This window comes from Phyllostomus discolor, chromosome 11, assembly GCF_004126475.2.
Source record: "Phyllostomus discolor isolate MPI-MPIP mPhyDis1 chromosome 11, mPhyDis1.pri.v3, whole genome shotgun sequence".
NCBI classification, from domain to species: Eukaryota; Metazoa; Chordata; class Mammalia; order Chiroptera; family Phyllostomidae; genus Phyllostomus; species Phyllostomus discolor.
In genome coordinates, this window is record NC_040913.2 from 24,961,782 (window position 1) to 24,989,385 (window position 27,604).

The 27,604-nt window shown below is 36.8% G+C and overlaps 1 protein-coding gene across 1 annotated transcript in view; it reads left to right on the forward strand.

Annotated features, from left to right (window-relative positions):
* Window positions 1–27,604, forward strand: part of DACH1 (dachshund family transcription factor 1) — a 399,674-nt gene that overhangs the window by 191,660 nt on the left and 180,410 nt on the right. The window contains exon 3 of the mRNA XM_028526299.2: window positions 25,998–26,159. Within this exon, the coding sequence (XP_028382100.1) occupies window positions 25,998–26,159 (162 nt within the window). The remainder of the gene's footprint in view (window positions 1–25,997; window positions 26,160–27,604) is intronic.

Genomic DNA, 27,604 nt, shown 5'->3' on the forward strand with positions numbered 1-27,604 from the left:
TATACAATCATATTTCCAATAGCTAAACTCAAACAAATATACATATTTTATGTCAGATCTGAAATATTGACATGCTGCATGGGCAAAACCCTTGTAGATAATTATAACCCTTCTAACATTACGCAGGTGACTGGACTAAATATAAGTCAGGCATAAAATGCCCTACATGTAGCAACATAGTGAATCAAGCAAATTATCAAACGGCGAAGCTTATTTAGTGCTCTGGGCAATTTTGGCTGCCAGCACTTATACATCAAAACTTCATTCAATGTACGATTGATTTTATTTTATTTTGTTTATTTTTAATTCCCTACAGCAAGCTATGTTAGTTTTGTAGAATGCTGTCTGCATCATTAGGTTTCTAAGAAATTATGGTTGTTTCAGTCATGGTTGACCAAAATATTATTCCCTTCTTATAGACCATGGATATTGGTTCTTGGCTGGGTACCACTGAGCTGAAATTGTGTAAGGCATTGGCTCAAATATACAACACACACAGAGAAAGCATCAATGTTACTAGAAATATGAGCATCTGAAGAATAATACTGTAAAATCAGACAACCAGTGTCCATTAAAGTTATTTTCCAGTTCAAGGAAAGAGGTTCAGATTAAAGTATGAAAGTCCAGTCTTAAGGCAGGAATGAATTCCTATGTAAGATGATACATGTCTTCCTTTCACAGTTGCTTTTTATGTTGCTTTAAAACATGTCAAAATAATCCCCAACAGAGTAGCCTAAAAGGAATGTCAGCTCTGTGGTTATGTAAATCGAATTGAGTGCTTTACAGCAGGTTTAAGATTTTTATAACTCAGAAGTTGTTAACAGCCAGCTGGTTTGTATCTGTTTTTTATGGTTATTCTTGTCATATGCAGCCTCCACAATTTTTAATTATATTTTATGGTATGTGTTTTTCTTCTCTTGAATCCCTTAGCCATTCTTTGCTTCACAAGATATTTTCCACTGGGAGGGGAACAAGCACAGCAATGAGACTCCATCGTTGGAAATACAGTTGTATAATTACTTACCACTAACAGCTCAATAGTGTGAAATTCAAGTAACTTTCCATTGCAAATACATAACCTTCTATTAGAGCATTGGAATCGCTTTCATGTAACAATATCAGCTTGTAAGTTTGTGAGCTGCCTTTCCCTAGGAAGAGTCAAAAAACATGGTTTTATGCCACTCTGTGTGTTCCAAAATTTAAAGACCTGCTACACAAGTCCTTTGTTCTTCCCCCTTTCTTCATTCCCTCCCTCCCTCCCTCCCTCCCTCCCTCCCTTCCTTCCTTCCTTCCTTCCTTCCTTCCTTCCTTCCTTCCTTCCTTCCTTCCTTCCTTCCTTCCTTCCCTCTTCTTACTTTCTTCCTCTTCATTTCTTCATTATTTTCTCTTTCTCCCCTTCCCCCCTCCCTCCTTCCCTTCTCTCCCCCTTCCTCTCTCTTTCTCTCTCTCCCACTTTTTTAGGTATTCATCATGTAAGTTAATTTCTGCCTCCTAATTAAATTATAAATGACTACTTGGTTTCCCAATTTTGGTTACAAAGAAAGATAGCACAGTCCCCTTAATAAATTTATTACAAATATAAGAAGCTCATACTCTGGTTAAAATTTATTGCTTATAGTCCCAGAGGTATTGATGAACTTTTCTGATATTTTTGACACCCTAATTGAAAGATGTGGCTAAGTATCAGATATTTCTCTTAAGAAAAACAAAGAGAGTAGAAAAAATATTTAAACACATCTATGTACATTCTATAGGTGTATAATTATTAATATATTGCTTACTACAGTTTTGAACACACAGTTATTTCTAAGTGGAGGTTCTTTTTATGTTTTTTGAAAACATGTAATTCATCAATTTTAAATTTTTTTGTAATTCTGAGAAAATTTAATTTAGAATAAATGATAGTAAATATTTCAGAAACATGTTTACTTTTAGAAACACATACCTTGGTATGGGTAGGTATAGATCCATGAACAGAACATATATACCGAGAGGAATATTCAACCTAAGTCTTTGTTTTTGCTGCCTTAATGTTCCCATATTTCAAACATATCAGGAAAGAAAGCACTTGAAGGAAAAGCTCTAAGAAGGCAATGCCGTCCTAGTGGGCGAGATAACTGCAGGTGTCAGGTGGAACCGTAGCTGGAGGTAAAAGCCCGTGGGACTTGGGTAGTGCTGCCTCCCGTTTGCTCTGCATCTACAGAGTGAGCCAGCCTTCCGAGATAAGAGGAGATGACAGATTAGGGAGCAGCCCTGGCACTGACTTTACTTACACTCATACTTCACTCAGGCTTAGGTTGTTTTTGTTGTTCTTTTGTTAGTGTTTACTTTTAGTTCTTTGGTAAATGCAGTGCATTGATGTTAGAACCAGCTGATGTTTGTAGGTGCTGATCAAGTCTTTTATCTTGTAAGTAGATTTGGAAAAGCATGTTTCTTCTGCATGTGTATTTAGGGGCCAGGTATATTGTGCCGGTCTCTTCAAGGAAATTGGCTAATGGAGGTGAACTTTGTCATTGGATGATAAATTAATCATATGAAATTGTTATTTCTTAGGTTAAAATTGGTCAAACATCATCAATTTCATACAGTTCAATCAAATGTATAATTTTGGTAAATTTAATAATCTGCACTTACATTGTGTTGCAAGACCAAGTCTCATTTATTTTGGTTAATATTTTTGGTCCTTAAACTGCCTTCTTCAATTGTGTATTGTAGCGACTGTCTCAGTCCACTATTCTATATTTTCTAGATATTTTTGGCAGTGTTTTCATTTATCCATTCATTCAAAAACTGAATGCTTACTCTGTGGAGGGCATAGAGAGCAAAAATAAAATTTAATGAGTCATGGCCTCTGCCTTCAAGGAACTCATAGTGTCGTTGGAAAAACTGGTTAACACTAATTACAGCAGATTCCATAACATCAATAATTGAGATGTCTTCAAAATTGAGAGGGTGAGGCAGAGGAAGACACAAGCACCTTTTCTTTTGTGACTCAATATAACTTTTCCTAGGAGGTGATCATTATCACGTTGGTGCTTATGCATAGAAGAAAGGGGGAGGGTATTCCTGGCAAAGAAAACAGTTCATGGGAAGGGATCAGGCCCTGAAAAATGAGGGATAGTTCTCTGCGGATTTACACAGAATACAAACTGAGGTCAGAGCAGTGACTGGTCGGTGATGTATCTGGAGAGGTAGGTGAAAGACACATAATGAAAGCAACTATATTGCTGTGAATAAAGTATTTGGATCTTGTATTGCAGGCAAGGAGCAATGTCAAAAATGTTAAAGCAGAGGAATGGGATGACTTAATTTTGTGTTATAGAAAGAGAAGATGGTCTCCAGTGGGGGAAGGGAATGAAAGAGCAATTATTGTCGGAGTAGAGTTAACATTTGCACTAGCATTCAGACTTGCTTTCTAATCATCTGGATGAAGAGGAGACAGCCTTCCTTTTCTATTTGTGTGGCCCCATGTCTTGCTGGTTCTAAAGGCCAGTCAATAATCTCATATGTAATCTTTATAATCATGGGCATTTATTAGGTGCCTATGTCATATGAAACAGAAATTGTAATACAATCTAGCATGACAAATGCCAATTAAGTAGTTTCTCAGAACTTCAGTGGAAAATTCACTATGGGTTTATTCACTTAGTGAATGTTTAGTACTTGGAGCCAGTGATAAAACATTGAATAAAACATCATGCTGGCCTCATGAATATACAGTATAGATATAATCTTCCTGAACACATGAAAATCTGTGTGTGTGTACGTGTGTGTGTGATACTAGTACTGGCTGCTGTTCCCTAAAATTATACTTCAATTATTTTCATAATATATTCAAATGCTTATAAAGCAAAAAGAAATCTCAAAGTAAAAAATTCATTGTTACATGATTCTAGTTTTTCATTTGCATTCTTAAAGATGTATCAAATAAATTGAATCAAATTAGTCTATTAATTTACACCTTTGTTTAAATACTAAAAAATCCAAACAATGCCCCAAATCATAAGTGAACATTCTCACAAGAAATTGCTTCCCCTCTTGAAGAGCATACTCCTCCTAAATTTTTTTTTAAATCTTCATCTAAATTTATTTTTTAGTATTGATTTTAGAGCGAGAGGCAGGGAGAGAGAGACGGAGAGAACTAGAAACATCAATGTGAGAAAAACATTAATCTGTTGCCTCCCTCACACTCCCTGACTGGGGATCGAACCCACAACCTGGGTATGTGCTCTGATGGGGAATAAGACCTGCATCCTTTTGGTGTACAGGACTGTGGGTCAACCAACTGAGCCACCCTGCCAGGGCTTCCTATATTTTTGATGCTTTCTCTTTCTCAATTTTCTCCTATCTTTTTTGCTTCTTTCATTTCCAATCACAATTAACACCTTCCCTCTGCCCACTGATACCCACAGTCCTTCATTACTTAAGCTGATGAGTACCTCAAGGAAGCCCTCTGGTTCTCTTCATCAGGATTCTGGAAGGAATAATGGGCATTTGTTGCCTCCCTTCTCATGTTAATTATCCCTGAACTCTCACAATCCAGCTTTTGCACCATCTTTCCTGTGATGCTGTTCTCTTGAAAATTGCATTTGATCCTGACTTCTCACTCCTTCTCACCATATAGAGGGGTCTCTACCGACCCCTCTATATGTACGTGGGCCCAGGTGACTATAGATTATGGATTTTGACAGCTTTTACCATGGCCTCTCATTTTTTTCCCTTTGGGAAACTTATTTACCTTTAACAGTTTCCTAAGACATATGTGGATGGAATCTACTCTCAAGCAATCTCTGCTCACCTCAAATGCAACATGCTCAAAATGTGAACTCTCAAACTTGTCTTCCCCTCTCTTCTTGCTGTTTCTAATATTAGAGTTAGTTAATCATGTAGTCTTCCACTCCAGACTGTAACAATCATCTCTAAGTCCTCTTTTTCATACCAACAGTCTGCTTGGAGATGAACCTTTCTGAAATGATCTGTACCCTCTGCATTCCAGCCTTCTCTTCCTCTCCTGCTGTGGAACTCTTAACCTGAGCTTGACTAGTAGTACAGTACATCTCTGTTACAATGGCCTCTTTCTACATTAGTATGCTCAGGATTTATCCTGAAGAATCAAAACATAAGTTGAGACAGAAGGTATATATTAACCAATTAAGAAAATGTATTATTTATTAATACTACTGTTTTAAGTATGCATGCATGTATGTATGTGTATGTGTACTTTTACATATATGTATACATGTACTATGTCTTAGTTTCCAATTGCTGCTGTAACAAATTACCACAAATTTAGTGACTTAAGGCAATGCACATTTATTACCTTACACTCTAAAGGTCAAAAGTCTGAAATGAATCTGACAGTCTAAGCTCAAGGTGTTGGTGAGGCTGTGTTCTTTCTGGAGGCTTCAGGGGAAAATGGACTTCCTTGACTTTCTAGCTTCTGGGGGCCACCCACATTTCTTGGCTCGTTGGCTCCTTCCTCCATCATGCAAGCATTATATCATTTCAATCTCTGCTTCCGTCATCACATCTTCATTTTCTGACTTTGACCTTCTGTTGCCCTCTTATAAGGACGTTTGTGGTTTTGTTGGATCAACCAGCATAGTCCAAGACAAATTTCCCACCTCAAGATTCTTAACTTAATCACACCTACAAAATTCCACTTGCCACATAAGATAACATAGATATTAGGTTATCTTTGTCGGTGTGTGAGGGTACACATTATCTGGTCTTCCCTAATAAGTTACTCTTCACTATAATTCTAAAAATAAGTATTATTATGCCCATTTTATAAGTGGTAGAAAGCCCTAATAAGTTACCAGCATACATCCAGGATCTGAACTGAGTCCACCATATTCTCTATGCAAATCCCAAATTGTGCCAAGAACTGTATTAGGTATTAGGGGAGATAACGATTGCAAATCATAAAAATAAGGAGGTACATGTTTAATTGGCAGGGCTGTAAGGAAAATGCATAGACATAGCAACATATGGTGCTGTGATGAGGTCCACACAGCTTAAGAAGGAAGCCTGGGTACCAAGAGGGTTATGGGGAAGCACCACTCTGACCAATATATTTCCCTCTTTAAACACCATTGGCCTCCTGGAGCAGGACTCTATTGCAATGGCACTTAGGCATGTTTATGAAATGACACTGATCTTTGCAGGTCTATGATTGGTTAATCTCCCCACCCAATATTTCTTACCCTATAAACATTATAATATCAATATAAGTACAACATATTCCCAGCTTTATACCATTGCTCACTTTTTTTCTTTTCTTTTTACCTTGAAATATTTTTCATCAGCCCTATCAACCAATTCTCTCCCTGCTACCTGAAGCTTTCCCAGATTCCCTAGCCCAAATTAATCTTATTGACCTTGACTTATAAAAGCACTGTTTATTCAGTGCTATGCCTACCTTGTCTCTTGTGTTTTAGATAATTGTGTATTTGTCAGTCTCTCCAGCTAAATAGTTTGCCCTTCCCTTCTTCTTTTCCTTCTCCTCACCTCTTGCCTTTTCTTCCTTCTCTCCTATTCTTTGCATCTTCATTTTCTTCTTTCTTTATTTATAACTTTCTTCAACATACATTAAGCATCTGTTTCCTGTTGATCACTGACAATGTATCCACAGCGAACAAGCCAAACACCATCTCTACCCTCAGTTGAGTTTATAGGTTTAAGGGCAGGGGTCATGTGGTCCCCATGTTTGTATCTTTTTTTCTAGATCTTACTATTTTTTATTGCAGTTCAAGTACAGTTGGCTCCATTTTCCCACCACTACTTTCCCCTGCCCGACCCACCCACCCCCATCTCCTACCCTCAATTCTACCTCCCTTTGGCTTTGTCCATGGTCCTTTATGCATATTCATTGAAAGACCCTTCCCCTTCTTTCCCACATCTTTTTATCTTTTTTAGTCCCTGCAATAGACTGCATATTTGATAAATTATGATTTGAACTGAATATGTATGAAGATTGAAATTTAACTCAAAATTCCCACCATCATAGCCTACTTATAGATTTTCAAAAGACCTATGGCAGTTGGTCTTTTTTGAAATAAAGACATTTTATTGAGTGCCTATGTTTTCATTATACCTTTTATCCTAATGAGATTCTGCATTTCATATTACCGTGATTACCAAAACTTATTTTGCTTCTAGGAAAAAAGTATCAGTAGGTTACATAACAGTAAGTTGAAATTACCTTGCAAGTTTTTAGTAGCAAGAAAATATAGTAAGATACTTAACTAATTGACAATAAATTGACTTCATTTGCAATGAATTACTTTTCATAAGTAAATGCCAGAGCTAGTTTTGTTTGTATGTATCTTTCAAGTGAGTCTTAAACATTAATTTAATTAAAATGATTTAACATTATTAACATTAAAATATTATTTAAAATTATTAACATTAAGTAATTATTATTGCAAATTTATTATGGCAAAGATGCACTGTCAATTTTAGTTATGATGTGAATAAATGTATATGTTGAGAGATCATGCTTAGTTGTCAACTTTTATCAGAATGCCTTGATAATAATTACAGTTCAGAAAGAGAATTTAGAGTTTCCTAGCATTCTACAACTCTCTGATTTCTTGTTTTAAAAGTCTATTTGGTCTACCATTACCACACAGAGAAAAAGGTAGGCATATTCCTTGTTTATACATAAGTTTAAATTAGATCTATTTACCTTGTGTTCTGAAAATCCAAATATTTGTGATCTATTATAAGTACTTACTATTTGATTTAAATCACACTTAGAATTTAAAAATTGAATATTTTATCCTCCAGTCTATTCAGTAAATGATATCTATGATTGAAGCTTGATGTTGAGATCAAATAATACAGGGGAATAGGAATCAAATTATACTTTTCTAAGAACAGATATGCTTCTCTTTAGGCAATAGAATCCCATCCAGTCAATTGCTGCCATAATCTACCAGGAATTACTTATGTACTGTTACTTGACATTTAGAAATTTCCTGTGTAATTGACCATTGAGCAGAAAACCAATGCCATGTGACATTGCTGATGTGAACTTAATGAGTGTTGGTTTATTTTTTCTTATAGAATAATGGGGAAATAGCATGGCATTATTAACTATTTGAATATTCTTTTATTTATCTTCCACTGTTTCTGGATATTTTAATGTGAATAAACAGTAAGTATAAAAAAGTAAATGTCTCTCGGCCAAAATATGTGATTAAAAAACCTGTGTGTGGGGGGGTAGTTTTTTGGTAAGGGTGAAAGAAGAGACAGAGCGTCCAGCTTGGTTTGCCCTCTGGGGGTCATGGGAGATTGGGCTAGAGAACATGATTTTCAAGACACTGTCAACTCCTGTGTCTGAATCTGATCATTTAGTGACCATATACTTAATATTTAAATTTGTGCTTTAGAATTTTTGTTAGGCAATGTTACTTATGTCCATGCAACTGGATTTCATTGATATGACTTAACTATAGTATATGTCTTTTAGTAAAGTATCTTTCCATCAAGACATATGTGTAATGACATAGTATACTATAATAATAATGTGAATCCTTTAGTGTTTTCTTACAAAATTTGTCATTTTAATTAGAATGTGAATTAAAATTCGGTGTCCATCATCTTAAAAGTATCTTATATAGACTTGAATTGTGAATATTCATGTCTTTTTATGTCAGAGGAAAATAACAGTAGCCTATGTAAATGGAGGGTTTATGTGGTACCACACACTGTTGAAGTTTGTTATGTGCTCTCCCTCACTTGTTTTCATAACCATCATAACATGTAGGTACTTATCTCAGTCCCATTTCCAAGGTAGTTAAGCGAGTTGACTAAGGTCCCTTAGTAAGTTGAAGATCTAAATGTTGTACCATCTTGACATTTGATCTAGAGTTTATCCATGCAAGTACTTATAAAACAAAATTATTTTTTTCTATTTTAATTGTTGTTCAAGTAGTTTCCTACCTTTTACCCCCATCCCAGCCCACTCCCCCACCCTCCCTAATTCCCTCCCATTTCCACTCTCCCCCCATTGTTATTGTCCATGTGTCCTTTATACTTTTTCCTGCAAATCTTTTCCTTTTTCTCCTGAAATTCCCTCCCCTCTCCCCTCTGGTCACTGTCAACCTGTTCTCAATCTCAGTGTCTTTGGTTATATTTTACTTGTTCATTTGTTTTGTTGATTAAGTTCTTGTTAAAAATGAGATCATATGGTATTTGTCTTTCATCGTCTGGCTTATTTTGCTTAGCATAATGCTTTCCAGTTCCATCCATGCTGTCGTAAAGGGTAGGAGCTCCTTCTTTCTTTCTGTTGCATAGAATTCCATTGTGTAAATGTACCATAGTTTTTGATCCATACATTTACTGATGGGCACCTAGGTTGCTTCCAACACTTGGCAATTGTAAATTGTGCTGCTATGAACATTGGGGTGCATAGGTTCTTTTGGATTAGTGTATAAAACAAAATTCTTTATGAGGGATATGTTTTCTACCAAGTTCCCTTATAGATTCCAGGAAATATCGTTGTAGGAACATATTTCTGGGAGTGATGTCATAGCCCTGGCTCTGCCATTTACTCTAAACTACTAGTAGTAGCTCTACCAGTAGTGGGAATAGTTATGTCAAAAAGAAATGCAGGCAAGAATTTGCTACCATGGAATGATAGCAACACAAAGGGAGATAGAAAAGTCTTTTTATGGAACACCAATGTATTTTCACACATCCTATGTCATTTAATGTTATTATCCATTCTGTGAGACTCAAATAGCAGGATTCTCATTGTAGCAGCTGGAGAAACATTAGCTGAAGCTGACAGAAATTAGATCTTGCAAACAGGGGCCATCTACCTAGTAACAGGGAGAGGATTGAAACTTAAGTCTGAAACTACAGAGCCTATATTCTTCGTCCAATGAGGTATTGGCAAAGATGCTCTCGCTCTTAATTTTTAGACTTTATTAAAGTTTTCTGTTCTACTGTTGACAATACCCAAGATGAAAGTGAGGAAGAGACCAGACAGCACTTGCATGGCCTTAACAGGTGTGCTCTCAAAGCTGCCGCTGCCTGTCTGTTGCCGCCGTCCTTTGTTTCTCTTCCCTCTGTTGAGCTCTGCAGGTCTGTTTCACGTTTCTCTACACCGTTCTGCATCCTTAAGGAGGAACAACGTGAGGCAGATATTCCAGTACTGTGTCAAGGCATTGCATGATGTCACCACCAGGTTTAGCCCCATCATGGTCACAAAAAATGTTCAAATGTATATTTATTATAGCTCAAAAGTGACCAGGTCTTTGGTGTTAGTTGTTTGGTATATATTTGATTTTCTGGCAATCACATTAAGGATCTCATACCACATACTCAATAGGCCGGCCATCTGACTTATTTCTGCTCTAATCTGCTAAAGTTAGAAAAGGAAACTAAAAGCAATTGAGTGCTATTTCATGTTTCTGTTCTTGGTGACTCTAAATATAAAATTCAAGGTCACTATTATAATAATTTTATGGAACTTCTTTATACCAGGACTTCATTATACAAATTAAAAAGTACCTTGAGAAAAGCAATGATGTTATCTTCTGAATCTAGGTACATGTTAACTGTTGAGCAGGCATGGGAAAGATTTTAAATGATAGCAGATTTGGAATAGCAATATAATTTGGCTTCTATTTGAGGCTGTAAACTAGTTTCTTCAACATTTCCCAATAAACTTTTATTATAGGCCATCTTAGCTGCTATCCAATAACCACTTATCACTCCCTCTATAACAAAATCCTAATTTTATTGAGGAATTCACACCTCTCCTCCAACCAAGTGCTCAAGAAGACTCACTCCCACGTTCCATTCCCGATGCGTCATGGCAGACCTGTTCTCTTTGCCTCTGGTTGGTTGGGCGTGATTGGATGATATTGTTATGGCTAGTGAGTTCTGAGAAGTGAATCTTTAGGATGTACCCTGGAAAAGATTTCTTTGGGAGACAAAAGGACAGATATATATAAAACAAATTGCCCTTCACTGTTTTGCTTGAATGCCTAGAATTACTGTAGGCCACATGCTAACATGAAGATATTTCCCAATACATCAGGGATAACAGCAAGAAAATATGGAAAGAATTTGGGTTCTAGACCTGGTTGACCTGATTTAACCAACTCTAGTTGTGTTTCTGGAATTCTGTTTAGAAGAACCACCGTGTTGTTAGGGTTATATACTTATTATTTTACTTGATTTTTTTTTACTTGCTCTCTGCTTCCCAGCCAGCTTCGTAGCTGATGCTTTACAACGTAATGATAAACCATGTCAACACGTCACATATGTGGCAGTGTGCACACTGTTTCAGTTGTCATCCAAGTATCATTTTTACTACCCTGTTTATACAGTGATTTGATGGTGTCACATGATGGACACCAAGTAAAGTATTTTTATTAATGTTATAAGCATTGCATTCAAACATAAAATCATCATTTGGCAGTAGCCTCAGGTACATGTAATGCTCTCCATGACTTTCCCATTTTCTTCTCATCCCTTCATGCTTAGCAGTTTCTACAATATTCCTGGACATTGGTAAATAGTGATGGTGTATTTTCTTTTTCTAAGTTTATCAAGATACATGATGGAGATTTTATTGCAATTTCTTTCAGAATTTAATCAGAGTGTATTTATTGCTACAAATGTAGACCTAAATTATTCTCCTGTTACTAAAATATTCAGCTATAGCATTCTTATCATCATTGCAAATCCAGGTATGTTGAATAAAACAAAATAATATATACATATATTTTTTCAGTAAATGGTATATATATTAATTTATTTTCAAGTGTTTTTAGTGTGCTTTTGAACACTGAAATTTTCTGCATGACTACAATTGACAAAATATATGAATCAAACTTTCCTTGTGACAACAATAATTAAAGTTTAACATTATGCTCAGATTCCCATACTAACATGGAAAAACCCACAGGTCACTTCTGAAATACTTAGCTTTCTTTAGGACGTATATTCAGCTCTCTGTAATAATCCACAATGCACTGTTGATTGATTAGCAAAATTATAGTGACCGAAGAAAATGATTTGCTTTGACTGTCTCATTACTCGGAAGAAAGGCTGCTGCAGACGTTTTATGTCTATTTTTGGCCACGTTAAACTGGAGAGGGCATATTCCAGACCCAGAGGCTTTTCTTGAAGGACTTGCAAGCCAGAGCTCAGTGTCTGAGTTTGTTTCCAAACTTGAATTTCTCGAGTTTCAGAGAGACAGACTTCCATCAGGCCACCAGGCTAGCAGAGCAGTGTTTAGTTATTATTTCAATCAAAGAACTCTGTTCCATTACCCTGGGATCTATGTCAAGCTGTGGATTAGGTTAAAAAACCAACAAAAGCTCCTGGTGGTTGAAAGATTATAAGTATTTTGCTACATTACTGCGTTGCAGGAACGAGCACTGTTCTTTCAGCATTTTAGAGTCTTACAATGTTACAATTAATTAATTGTGTCTATCTAGCTAACACACTAGTCAGAGCTACCCGTCTGCACTTTTAATAAATCCTCTGAATTCCCTTGATCTTTCTTTTCCTCTCTGTGTACTGTAACACAACTTTCCTGAAGCCATAAAACTTTGATTAATGAAATAAAGACGTAAATTTGAGATACCTGTTTTTGTTAGTCTCCCAGGCTTCTCTGACCTTGGGGTCACTTTCTAAAGGTACCTCAGTCTTTCTCAGAAATGGTAAATGAAGAACCAAAATTATAAAGCATGACTGTCCTTGGATGTGATTACTAAATTATTTATCCAAAAATGTACAGTACTAGCCATTCACTACACACATTCAAATATAATGCTTCTTTTCTAGAAAGTGGTTGATATTTCACCATTTTTCTTCATCTTTTCATTCTTTTGCCCCCCAACTATATGCATGCATGTAAAAGTTAGGTAGAAAATAAAATGGGGCAAAAATCACATTTATCAATTGTTCTTTCAACAGTGCTTTTCCCTGTAACCTTTGAGTGACATTTCATGGTTTCTTGCATGAAATCAAAACTTATTCATTGATTCTAAAATCCTCTGCCAATTTATGAAAACTAATTGTCTCAATTTGCTTCACGTTCTGATGTCCAGGTTTAACCATGCTTTTAGAAAACACGTTTTTAACCCTCATTATTCTATGCATAGGCCTGGACAGATGTTAAAATTCAGCATTCATGTCTAAATGTCTTTAATCTCTATATTTTCCATGTTCTCCTAAGTCTCTCTCACTAGTCCCGGCAAATCCAGAAAAGAAGCAAAGTTGCTGGTATAAACATCCTTCATCCTTGACCCCAGTAGAACGCATTGCCTCCCAGCTGTGTGGAGTGTATTTCTTAGTAGGGAGCCAGGTCTTGCTTTCACCTGGTGCTGCAGGTGTAAGCACCTATGATGCTCGCAGTCAAAGGTAGCCTGGCTAGCATCCCAGGGACATGTTCCAGGAATTAAGTTGAGCCCTGTTCTGTCCAAATGCTGCCAGGAGAGAAGAGGGTTGGGTACCCTGCTGAGGGCATTGTGTTTGTGGGTGGAATCTGGTGGGGGTGGGGTGGGGCAGTCATTTCCGAGCACAGAGCTCTAGCCCTTCTCCTTCTCTGTTTGAGAGCATCTGAAGGTGGATGCAGAATACGACTTTTTCCCTTGTTCACAATTTATGTGAACTCTGTCGGTGATGGGGGAATCCACCTTGTTTGTGCTGGGTGTGGTGGTGAAGGTGTTGGAGTTGAGGCCTTGATGACTTTTGTACTTAACATAGTGACTCCTGAACAAGTGGCATATTAGTTCAGAACAGCCCAATTCATTTTCTCCTTTAGAAAATGCTGAAAAACAAAACTACCCACAGGCCATTCATTATTGCTTGAGAGTGGCAGCTAAAAGGACAGACTTGTTCCTCCTAAAAATGTTAACTGCATGACCACAAAATGAGTTACTTTGCTACCAGTTGTTTTTTTTTCTGAAAATAAAAGGATTTCTTGTACTGAAATGGGGCAGATAGTACACAGATAATGTGCTTATTTACAGTACATTTAATGAATATTAAAATTACAATGGAGTTTGTGCAGTAATGGTGAGATTATAAGGCATTCTGTTTTGCTAAGCAGGAGGCTACAATTTAAAGCATCATGGAAAAGACCTGTCTTCCTCCTCCTTTGGTAGTTTTACCTTTAGCCAGAGAGATTGTTCTCTAAGATTCAACACCTAAAGAATGCCTTTTTTTTTATATCGTTCAAAGCTGACCTCTGCTATTAGAAAAGTTTATCTGCACTTTTTCATCTGTTTAGAAACATACATTTTTGGTTAAGAGATGGAAGACAATCTCTCTTTGTCTTTTTCTCCCCCCCCACCCCTGAGCTAGGGAGGTTGAGATAAAAAAGAATGACTGCCTTAAAAGTCACACATGGCTGTAATTTAAGATTTTTTTCCCCTCTCATTGTCCATAACAGTTGAAAGAAACCTTCAATGAAAGTTTATTAACTAGGCCAAAGCCTGAGGCAATAAAGGTTCATTTATTACCAGTTTCTTGGCTGTTTTTCTTCTTCTATTTTTCGGTTAAACTCATAGCGTAAGATAATACTTCACAAAATTAAACCTTTGACCTTCTGTAGAGTTAAGTCTCCTTTGATTAGATAAAGTAACAATTTATGGTCCAGCATGAGGTTGCACATGAAATGAATAATGCAATAGACTCCGTGTGGACTGAGAATCTATTGCTTTTGAAAAGATGAATGCTGTTTAAACGGGGAAAGTCTGCCTACGTGTGTTGTCTTTATCCAGTGTGCACTTGAGCAATATTTCAAAAGGCTTTGCTTCCAGGATCGAGTTATGTTTGAATTTTCTAATTCTCTTAAGAAAGATGTACCGTAAAAATATTGCGAAGAGCTTTTGTAATTCTCCGCCACATTGTCAGACCAGTGATTATGCTCCACATTCCAGGAATTACAGAGGCTGAATTGTAAAATGAAAGGATTGCGTGAGAAAAATGACTGTTGACTTTACAAGTGGAGCTCCATAATGACAGGACAATTAGAATATTACAGTTTGTGATAACGTTATGCACCACTACAAACGTGGCTTACAGCAAACAGATATTTCATAATTTTAACAATAAAGAAAGTAAAAAATCTATGTATATATTTATAAAATAACAACATTAAGCCAGATTCTAAATTTTAAAACCAATGCACAGGATGAGTTCAGTTTCCAGATTTTATGATGTGGTCACCTCGTGACCAATCACAATGTTTTCAGGCTTGTTTTGATTCAGTCAGGTTATACATTTCAAATGCTGTAACTCTTTGCCAAAAGAATGATGAGATATAATTTTCCAGATATTTCTCCTTTTTTTCTATGTGTTCTTTCCAAACTTGTTTTGGAAAATTGAGAGAAATCTCAAATCCACCAACAAAACTCCTTTACTGAAAGTGCCTAATTACTACAGGAGAGATGCACATACTTTCGGACTCAGAACTGATGTTTATTTCTATCTTCAGCTCAGTGGAGGCAGAGAAATGTGTACATAGCACAGGACCATGTTGCTCATGAGGCTGTTGTGATTAGCTGGTTGTTTAAATTACTCATTGGCATGCACAAGTTGAATGCTTGAGAGAAGTGTTTTAGTTTTAGTTTGGTCTTTTTCAATTAGCTTAAATTATTTAAGGTGAATAAATCTACTGCAGTGATTTAGTTTCTTTTAATAGAATCTCGTGGTACACCGTAAATTAGGTCAAGAAAAGACTTCGGATCACAGAGCTACAGATTTTGCTCCTAAAATGAAGAATTATAAGGGCAATTGAAGATTTGCTATGATTTACTGTTGTTTTGAAATAAATAGTAGAAGATTCTATCAAAGTACACAAAAGACTCAACTTTCTTGCCCTGTTAGGAATTACATGTTTCTTTCTGTTGGAGTGACTTTGTAGCCAAAAAGACAAATGAAATATATGATACCAACTGCAGGTAATTCTTCCTAGCTGTCCATCCGCTCTGTGCCTCAGTGAACTGGGCTAAATATACTTACAAAACTCAGAAGGGAAATAGTTTTAAACATAGCACTTATTTCTTAAACAATAAAGTATGAGGTTGCCTCAAAAATCAGACAATTTAAGTAATTTGTCTCAGTTACACTCAGACAATGGACTAGGATGGCAAAGGAGTGTGCAACACACTCGAGGCTGCGTTCGTTTAGCCTCCACGCTCCAGGAGAGAACAGCCCCTGGGGGCTGTGCACTATCACCCGTATTTCCTTTGTATCTGCTTTACTGTATGGCAATGTTTGGATTTCTACATTAATCAGGGCTGTTCTCTGTAGTCCCACACTAGGACTGTAACCCCAAACCTACTTCTCCAAGCACTGATTGGCCTATCGCCATCTACCTTTTCCTTGTAATCAACTGAGAAAATACCTACTTTTTAGGTTGATTATAGAGAGTCAGTATGATATTGACACAAATGCAAAAGCCTAATGACAAAGGAGTGAGGAACACACTGCCTCAACTAGCCCCCCTATTCCTATTGTAGATCAGTGACCTCTGACCTCCACTAAAAATGTGGGCATGTGTTTATCTTTCCCTTGAAAAAAGCTAATATTGGTTTATCTAAAAACTTTTGTGGCTACATCTTCTCCAGCTGTTTCTGTCTCACGATTAAGTCCCCTTAAATAAGACTTACATAGAGAAAGGGCTACATGTATACAACTTCTTTCTGACTTCCTCTTTACCAACAACCACAGACTCATCGTGTTCCGCATGCTAGCTGTATTCTGGGAAAATAAAATAAAAGTGACTCTTATTGACTTATTAAGGGATTTAGGAAAGAATTTAATGCTGTTCAGGAAATTAAGGGGATATTTGGGGCAGATTATTCCTAGGCTATATTGCCAATGAGGTGACTCTTTTGCAGGAAAGTTAATTATCACACCATTCCATCTTTCCACTTATTATTCTGCCTGAACTGTCATCAGTATATGGACAAGTATTCATTTTAAAAAACATTCTTTGACCATATCACATACTGTCAGGTACTCGCAGGCTAGTAAGAGCCACCTGCCTAGAGTCAACACACTGAGTAATTTGGAGTGATGAGTCATATAGGTACTTAGAACCATTGGGTCTTAGACAAACACGGGACATTTAGTTCCCAGGTTATTGCTGAATGGAATAATGAGCAATAATGAGAAAGGTGCTTTAAAGAAAATTAGAGTCAAAGTTTATCTATGTCACTTTGTTTTAATTTCCCATATTCAAGATATACAGAGGAAAGTCATTTGTTTGCTCTTTTCCTTTTTCTTGTTGTGCTATATTTAAAATACAAGGTTCAGGTTAATATGATAAATACTGTGTTTCACCAGTAATCCAGGTTAAAAGTTTTGTGTACAATTAAACTAGAATGAACATTATTTCTGTGGCAAATATATTCTAAATTCTATAAAACTGAATCACACATGAACATTTAAGTCAGGTTCCTAAGTGGAGTCAATTTATATTTGTGATATCAACTGAATGTCTATAACCTTGACTTCCTGTGCAATTCACAGCTACTTGAGCAAAGAGGATTACTTTTTTCAAGGATTCTGCAGTTTCCTGTGTTACGTACTTTTCCTTTTCCATTTATTGACAGTGTTGGTGTGGTCAATGCTGAATGGGGAGTTAAGGGAATTGGGATTACTCTATCATTATTTAATCGTGTGACTTTTTAGAAATGATTAACCTCACTGCCCCTAAATTTCATCATCAGTAAAATAAAAGGGTTGCATTATATTAAAGTAAGTCTTGCTTATTTCCCTGTTTTATAAGTCTAGACACCAACTGGCCATTTAGAAATATTTTTCTAAAGGCGATAATGTTTGAAAAATGGAGTAAAATTGAAAGTTATTTATTCAAGGCCTTTTTGTGCCAGTTTAACTTTTCATAAATTACCTATTTTCTTATTTGAACCATAGTAATTTGAAATTTTCCATTGATTAGATTTCAGCCTGATTTAGAATCAGGCTATGAGTTAGTGGTCAGAAGTTGAGTGTTTCTAAAGCCTTCTTGGAAATTTCTCAGTGGTTTACACACAGGCAGATGATGTCCCCACAGTGCTCCCTCCTCCTGACTCCAGCACTCCTGTTACTGCCTTCACTCCAGAAGGCAGCAATTTTAAACTCTTCAGAATGAGAATGCTTCATTTGCTGTCCATTTGATTTATTAGTCATTATCAAATTATAGTAAACTCTACTGTATGTTTTTTTTTTCAAATTTGTGGGGTTGATTTGCTAATCCAAACCTTCAAAACTAATTTAATCAATTTAAAAACTGAAAATTAGGATAAGGAATGTCTCCATTGATGGCCTTAAAGATCTATTTTCCTTTTCCCTCCAGAATGTAAATATGTTTCAGAGGGCAAGAAAAGTCAGTTTAATGGACATAGGAGACAAAAATCATACTCAAAATCTTCAGTCTACCCTGATTCACAATTAAGTTACTTATTCTGGTTGCTTAATACTCTCTTATTTAATCATTCAAGAGTGACGACAGACATGTTTCAATCCCAATGTTCATTTATTTAGAAAGTATTGAGAAATAAAATAACTGTGAAAATTGGTGTCAGTTTTTTAGATGGTGGTTATTCAATAAGGATAGGAAGAAAGCAGAGTTAAAAAAAGGTACTGGTATTTTTAAGTTGTTATATTGAGCCAAGAGTTTTCCTGAGACCTGGAGTGATTTCAATCGAGTTGCAGTGCAGCTTACAGTGTGTCTTCAACAGGGTATTGCAGAGTGTATAGGAACTGTCAGGGACAGAAAAGTGACTTCACAGTGATGACTGTTGAACTGAGCTATGTGTTCTGATGTTTTTATTTTCTGAATTGAATTGTTAGACAAGATTGATTGCACAGAGTGAGAATTTTAAATGAATGACTATGTAAGATGTTAAGTTTCTCTGTATGCAACTTTGGGGAAAATGCTAGAAGGTTTAAATGAATAAATGTATTTAGTGCACAAAATGCCTAGGTTAATTTTAAAATTCCTTTATAACAGCTTTTACTGAAAATAGAAATCCAGTTTATTCATCTGTCTTGGTTATATTGCTTTGGGTTGAAGTAATTTAATATTCGTGCTTTCCTCTAATCTTTTAGTTCAACAGAAGTAAACAATAAGTTTCATAAATTAAAAATACACTCTTCTGAACAAGCTTATAAGATTAAAAAAACAAGGCTGTAAACATTTATGACTGAAACAAACTAGATTGTTCAAATACTGCCATGATGTATCATGTATATCAATATGGCACTGATATCAGTTAGAATGCAAACAAGGTTCTAAATGATGTGCCCCTTCATTTCAGCTGGAGAATCCACATCACACCATCTGCCTATCAGATGGTTGGGAACCAGGGCTGCGTATTAATGCCACATGTTCGATTTTCCTCCTTCTTGTAATGGTTAGATTCATATTGCTAATAGCTGTGCATGAGCACTGTCGATGAAATTTCTGTGACGATGGAGTGATGAGATATTTATAAGCTGCCTGTCTTTCTAAATAATCAGTAGGAAGAATGCCAGACATAAATAACTTATCAATTCTAGCATATTAATAATCACTACCATTGGCTATAATCTACTGCATGTTTAAAATTGTTTCTTCTAAATTTGGGTAAAGTGGCATAGACTAATAAAAAGTCTATCATATGGAAGCTTTTAATGCAGACTATCTCTTGCATATAACTCATTTTATTTAACCATTAGGTTTTGGGAAATGCATTTTATATGGAATGTGATGTAAAAGTAGACAACATATCAAACATTTGGAAGTCATCTCGATGTCTTTGAAACCCAAGATCAAAGATTGGACCTTTCAAGTTAATGAGCAAACAAACAGATCAGAGAAAGAATTTGACAGCAATATGTCTTTTTTATTGATATTTATAATCTACAGTTGTAATCTACTCTATAACTGTGGGTACTAACTTATTTGAAATAAATAGAATGGGGATACTTTTCCTTTTGTTACAGAGAGTGATCAGGATTGTATAATGGCATTTGAAGGATTTAAAGGCTGTTTTGATAAAAGTTGAAAGCAGAAGAAAAATGCTATCTTTGCAAAGTAAAATGAGGCTCTTAACTGGTAACAGTGCCTGCTTTCCTCCTAAGTGATAAACCCATGGATTGGTTTTAAAGATATTGAATGTGAAGTAGTGAAGGCTTTGTATCGAAATAACACAGAGTGGAGATTTAGTGAGTTTATGATAAATTTGATCGATATAGGCTACTAAATCAAATGATGTGATAGAAACATGGTTTTTAGATCTCCATCTGTCAAATAGCTAAATTCTAACTCTGTGCTATTAAGTAGCTTTTGTCATATTTGCGTTTTTGTGAGTAGCTGAACAAAAGCACAGCTAAACATAAGGAGGTGGTGGATATTATGGGTTCCTTGGTAATATTTACTACCATGTGCGGAGGGCTTAGTATGTGCTCATACTGTAGCAAATATTACTTTACCTTTATTCTCCACATTCCAGAGCTCAGAATGGATACCTCTGATATTAGAGACGAAGGTTTTGAAGCCTTGGGAATTATTAACCTGCTGCAGTATTCCAGTAAAAGTTGATGTATGTTTTCCAAAGTTTGTGTGACTTTTTGGAATGCTTTCTTTTTTCAACCACCATATTTGCTCCTTATATGACAGAGAATTTAGATAACTTAAGAATCCCCATTCAGTCACTTATTCAACAAGAACTTTAAAAAATTTTAGTGGACAATCAAAAAGTAAAAAATAAATGTGCAGGAAATCTATAAACCAAGATAAAAATAATTTCTAACAATAGCCAGCTTTTTAAATATAGATAGAACTCACCCTGAAGGAAAAAAACAAAGCAGAACAGAGGCAACAGCAATGAATTTGTATCATAATTCAGACACTAATGACAAGTGGTATTTCTAAATTCTGTTTAGAATTTAGAAAGCTATTCTTTTTACATTGTAAGCGACAAAGTTTGTTAAGAACAAATAGGACAGAACAAATGAAAATGAAGTATTATAGACATTTGGGCTCTATCCTAAGTTTGCTACATAGTCCCTTTGCTGAGGGCCAGTCAGAGGCCTAGGAGAGCACAATGTAGAACACATTACCTTTTCCTGAAGGAAAGTGTATTTTTTAAACAAAATATTTCTCAATCCATTGTTGATGATAAAGTAGGATTTAGTTCTTTTACAATAAAATAAAATTATACTTCTCAATTATGTACATGATTTTGTCTTAGTGTATGAGATACTGTAAATGTTCTTTGAGAGCATAAAAAAGTGAGATTGGTCAGGTGAAATAAACGGGTTAATTATTGTTTAGTATAAGAGCTGGTTTTTTGATCCTCATCCGAGGATATGTTTATTGATTTGAGAGAGAGAGAGAGAGAGAAAGAGAAACTGAGATGAACTGATTGCCTCCCTCTTGTATGCACCCCAACCAGAGGGATTGAACTCACAGCTTAAATATGTACCCTGACCGGGGATTGAACCTGGAACCTTTTGGTTTATGGGGTGACTCTGCAACCAACTGAGCCACCTGGCCAGGACACTGTAAGATGTTTGCTTTTTTTTCTCATTCATTTATTTGTTCCTTTATCTGCCCTGCCCCAGAAGAAAGAAAGAAATCTGGTGAAAACTTATGAACTAAAGAATCAGAAGCAATTCTTCAAGCTGTTTAAATAATGACAGTATATACCCAACAGCTTCATGGGTGTAAGTGGTTGCTGTAGGTAAATACGTGCATGACTGCTGTGTCAGTAACATAGAGAAGCGCTGCCTGGCCCGGCTGTCCTCTTTGCTTCTGCTGTGGTAGCTGAAGCCACAGGACGCATTCTTACAAAGTGCAGCACGCTGGACAAACTCTGACTCATTGGGCCAGCCTGATTTTATATTTTAATGTTTCCTTGTTGTTTTTTATGCATACTCACTATTGAGAACCACTGCCATGATGACTTGCTTAGTTAATAAGGTTTTACACATTTTTATTTTATTTTTATTTTTAAAATAAGTTTGTGTTGTAAGGTGCAGATGCACCCTGGTGTGAATTACTGTCATCAGGTCATGTAAGAGCTGTGAGCATCAGAATCAGCCCACTGAAGGGTAAAAACGCAGATTCCCCAGTCCGTCCCAGAAATAAGAGACTGTGGCACTGACTCTGGGGAAGATAATCTCTAATTTTACCACACACCACAGCTAGATTGGATGTAGATTGTTACTTTGAGAAACAGGGAATTACCTAGTTCAGAAGGACAAAGAGGTTGTTTTGATTGGGAAGAGCTGAAAGCAGCGGGAATGTTGCAGTCGGATGAGGGTGGGGTGCTGAAGGAGGAGGACAAAAATCTCTTATGAGTTGAGGCAAGGGGAGAAAACTGACTTGAGGAAAGGGTTAGGCGGGGAGGTAAAAGGGTATGGTAAAGTGATAGGTTGCCAGTGTCTACACAAGTAGACAATTCTTGATTATGCAGAAAGTGTTTTCATAGTACGAATTCTCAATGAGGGATAGATCAAAAAATTGTTATTTTGTGAATTTATTACACTCCCCCCCGAAAGGCAACATTTTTAGAGAACAAAATGTACACTGAGACTTCTTTCTAAAACAAGTTTCAGCTCATTTTTTTTAACAAGAGACAGCAAGTTGGGGGATTTGAGAATTCGGTCAGAGATTTGAAAGGGCCGCTGCAAGGGCAGCAGGAAGTGCAATAAACGCAGGGGAGGGGCCGTGAGCCTTTTCTGATCCTCTCCATCCCTAGGAAGATGGAGCTTTGGGGCGTTATGCTTTGTATTAACGAGATTTGGTACTCTGACTATATCCAAACTGATGGTAACATAAACATGAAGTTTTAAATTACTTACATGGATGTTGTCAAAATAATGACCATGTTTCTCCTTTGGCTTTCCAAGTAATCTAGTTTGAGAAGCATTTTTTTTTTTCATTCAGTGACAATTCCTTCCAGGCTTTCAGCTAATGTATTTCTGTCCTTTTGGTGTTACAACCTAGTTAAAGGAGCTAGCCCTGAACCTACTCCCCACCCCAGATCTTTTCTTTTAAAAAGGGGGTTGGGGGAAGAGTGCAAGGGACTGAGTTTCTCTCCTCAAACTGCACGTTAAAATGACGTGGGGAGCAGTAAAATCAACGCAAAACACACAAATGCTGGGCTCCCAACCAGCATCTCAGAGAGTACAACTCAGCTATTTGCGTGTTTTAAAACCCCACGGGTAATTCAGGCTCGCAGAGGATGGCACGCTCTCGCACAGCAGGGCTGAGAACACAAGTGAGTGCATCACTAGGCCTGCTCTTCAGGAGCAGGTTGGGGAAGGTCAGCTCTTTCAAATAAATGAGTTTTGAGCTGGTTCTTAAAGTGTCGATAACTTTCCTAGGTAGACTGAAGAGTCGGGAACCTTAGCCTGCTACTTCTAGACCATGATATTTAAGCTGTCACATGATGGTGGCATGGATGTGTCTGGGGCAGAGGACCAGAGAGCTTTTCTAGGAAGTGGGAGTAACATGCAAAGTCTGGTTTGAAAAAAGGCATGTAGTCCATTAGAGGAAGGTAAAGCAGGCCTATGTGTCTGGAGCTGAGAGATCGGGGGGAACCTGGGAAAACAGATGACGTCACACAGGCAGGAACTGAGCACACAGCACTCTGACAGCCTTGCAGAGTCTAGCTAGCACCTAAGAGTGGCCTTTGCATGTCATGATTGGATTTTTAGTTTTGTAAGGTTATATGGACAGCTATATGAATAATAAGAGATTGGAGGTGGGGAGAGTGGAAGCAGCTCAAAAGTTATTGCAGGATTCCAGGGATGAGAAGGTGGCAGCTTTCACTAGGGGAAACCAGGGCAAAGGGAGAACACTGAGTGAATTTGAAAGCTACCACAGAATTAAATGTGTGTGACACACACACATACACACACACATTAAATGCCATATCATTTGGAATTTTATTAGAAATGTAAACATGGGAAAACTGTCAAGGGAAAAATAGAAGAGCACCATAAATAAGATCAGATAAATACTAAAAGTATTAAAAAGTATTTATAAAAGCCAACAATTAATATAATAGTTAAAGAGGAGTAGAATTTTTCTAGTGGAGGGAGCTGTGGCCAGTCCATGACATCCACACTAGGAGTGGACTTGTCTACTAAGGAACTAGACTGCAAGGCATGTCTAGTTTTTACTAAACACGATGTGGCATTCTTCACCCAGGTTTTCTTATTTAATTCTTATATTATCCCTCTGTGAATAGAATAGCTTCACAGATGAAGAACCCATACTCAAGAAGATTTTATGGCTTCTCCAAGGCCATATCATGCATAGTTATGTTTCATGCCACTGAATTAGATTCAGATATATACAATAATAGCAATCATATCTCAAGTTGAAGGTTTGCCTTTTTTATTCAAATACCATAGAACAATATTTACCTGCAGCATAAATCAAAGATAAAGGCCCGAGAAGTGTCATAACTCGGAGATGGAATAACACCAGTCAATGAAGAGGAGGGCCAAGTAGAATGTACGCATTTGTGACAAGGCAAAGTTGAGTAAGAGAGGTTTTCTGGGAAGCACTAACAGACTTTTCAGGGAAAAGAAAATGTTCTGAAACATCTTTGAAGGAAATGAGTAACTGGGGAGAAAATTCAATCATAGGAAGATGAGAGAATCATTTCAAGTTGGGACTTAAAAGGCAATAAATGTTCAGCCCAGACCTGGATGAATTCTTTGAATGCAGATCAGTGCCTTTTGTAGGGGGCGGTTACCAGGTTTTCACGCAAAGATCTCATCTGACTGTTTTGTGTTGGGGTGAAGCCAGTCAATGCCTGTTTGGTCTTATTTGAAAGAAAGGTGAGCTCTTCTAATTAAAAAAAAAAAGAAAACAGATTTCTAGGGGGGAAAAAAGACTTTCTTATAATTCCTAAGGCTATAAGTTATTTGCTGTAGTAACTAGAATTGATGATTAGTGGGGAGGAAAAGGAGGAGAGAGTTGTTCAGTCTCTAATCCACCAGCTGGGCGTGGAAATAAATCACACAGATAAATTTAAACCAGGCAGAAGAACTGCAGTCAGAATCTATGAAGCAGCCATAGCAAAAGACATAGTGGGTGATGGTGGTGGTATATACTGTCTCATGGACTACTGAAGTTTTACGGTGAGGAGAGATCATTCATATATTTCAGGGTATGTTATTTTGCAGATAAGGGATGCCAGTATAAAGTGAGCTGACTTGGTAAAAGTTCACACATTTAAAGAAAACAAAGCATTCCGCTGCTCAAAAACCTCTGCTGCCTATGTGTAACCTATCAACAAATCATGGCCTTAGTTTCCTGCTCATTTATACTCTGGACTCAGACTCGATTTCTAATCTCATGTCCTCTTCTACCTTCTGTTCTCTGGCTGGACAGAGACAGACTGCCCTGGACAAACACCATGGCACCGTGGTTGAATGTGCCCACTCTGGGACTAGAATTCTGGAGGATGGAAAGTCAGGGAGGGGAGCCCTGGGGCCAGGATACTCCACACAGAGGGCATGGCATGTGTGAAAGCGCAGGCTTCAAGAGGCAGCGCGTGGACGGGTACCTGTGGCATGTTGATCGTAGCTGGAATGTAGTATGAAAATGAGGAAACTTTGGGTGATGAGATAGGTTTACTCCTTGGGGCAAGACTTTGTGAATTAAGCAGTTCAGATATTTCCCCCATTAGGAAGCTGTAGGGGATTTTAAGCTGGAAATGACATGTTCAGATTTGTTTGAGATGTAATTCTGGCTGCATTTCTACTACTGTCCTTCTATGTTTGAATTATGTTTCTACTAATATTTAATTTGGGAATGTAGAGAGTATTCTCATTATATCAGATTTTTTTTAGGGAGGGGCTAGTTGGGAATGGATATATGTTTCAGAATATTGCACAAAATAATCAGATATGTTAATATGTTTATGTGTATTATATAAAGTACATGAACTGTTACGTGAAAAATCAGATTTTAAATGATCTCACTTTTAATTTATTCTTTGAAGGTCTGACAGCAGCAGCGGCAGCAGCTGCCGCCGCTACCAATGCAGCTATTGCCGAAGCAATGAAGGTGAAGAAAATCAAGTTAGAAGCTATGAGCAACTATCATGCCAGTAATAACCAACATGGAGCAGATTCTGAAAATGGGGATATGAATTCAAGTGTTGGTAAGTTTTATAATCACTGAAACTTACTGTGGTCTTTTCACTACCACATTTTCTTTTCCAGAGCAAAGCTACTGGTTGGCCATTCAAGAAGTCTGTGCTTGTAGCTTTGAAACAGTCTAGATTTTGAAGATACCATTTAGCACCTAATAACACACAGTCTAAATAAATGGTTAGCATCATTATTTTTTATTATAGGACCGACTTTATGTCTGCAACTTCTGTAAGCGTGGAGTTAACATCTTTCATAATACAAATAAGTTTTAGTCATCAATTCTAAAATATAGATTATGGGTAAGGTGGTAGAATAATATTTACAAACAAAATCACACACTTTATCTTTTTTATTCTTAATGTATTTGTTATTCAATAACAATTTGCATTAGCAACAAAGTATATATGGTAATTATTATTCTATACAACCATTGCCCATTTTCTTCATACTAAACATAGTACTTGAATCTCTCTTGATATTTTTTCTCAAGGTATGTAGAAAATGGTTATAGTCACAATTTAAACCAAAGGAACAGTTTTTTTCTATGCAGAATTCATGTGCATAATTTGTTTTGTCAAATACCACTTCAAATATGGGTTATTTTTTTATTGATATCTTTAGCATTTATGTGTTAGTGAGACATAGTTTTTTTTTCTGCCATGGCATTGGGAATCCATGTTCAAAATATAATTTAACAAGAACAATTTGGACACTACAAGATATGTGTAAGATACTACATCCAACACGTTGAGAGAGGACACAATAATTCATGGAAGTTCAGTTAAGCTTTCTATTCCATGCATCATTTTAACAGATTATTTCTTTAGCTAATCAGCTCTCTGCTTTCAGCCCATTGACATGCAGTTAAGGACCTATGGAGGAATACCATGGATTTTAGTTACAATCATTCTTGCAACAGATCCACGGAACCATACACTAACAGTCAAGAATGTTCCAGTAGGAAGTAATTTTGAAATATATATACAAAACACAAAATACCACTGCTTCGGTGATGCCAAAGAGTATCTTCTAACATAAAAAGAGGGAAAAGGGGAGTTTTCAGCAGAACTCCATGGGGGAAATAGAAAAGGAGTGGCGGTAGTGGGTCTGATTTGAGAGTAGGCTACGAAGAAGGTGGCGGCAATTCTGAGAATGAATAGATTGGGCAGAGAGTCGGGAGGCACGGCGTTCACACAGAAGGAGACAAAGGGAATCGTCAGCACTTGCATTTGGGGTGCTTCTGGTGAGAAGACAGGAGGCAGCAGATTGTTTCGATCATGGTTTACATGTATAAATTTAGGCTTTTAAAAGTTAAAAACTTGTAGTGACTGTATGATCATCTGAAAGGCATTACTGCTCAACTCAGGTGTTTGGGAGAAAGAGAAAGGGAGTTTTCTGAAAAATGGAAAAACAAACGAATGAACAGGAGGAGGTTTTAAATTGGGGGAAATAA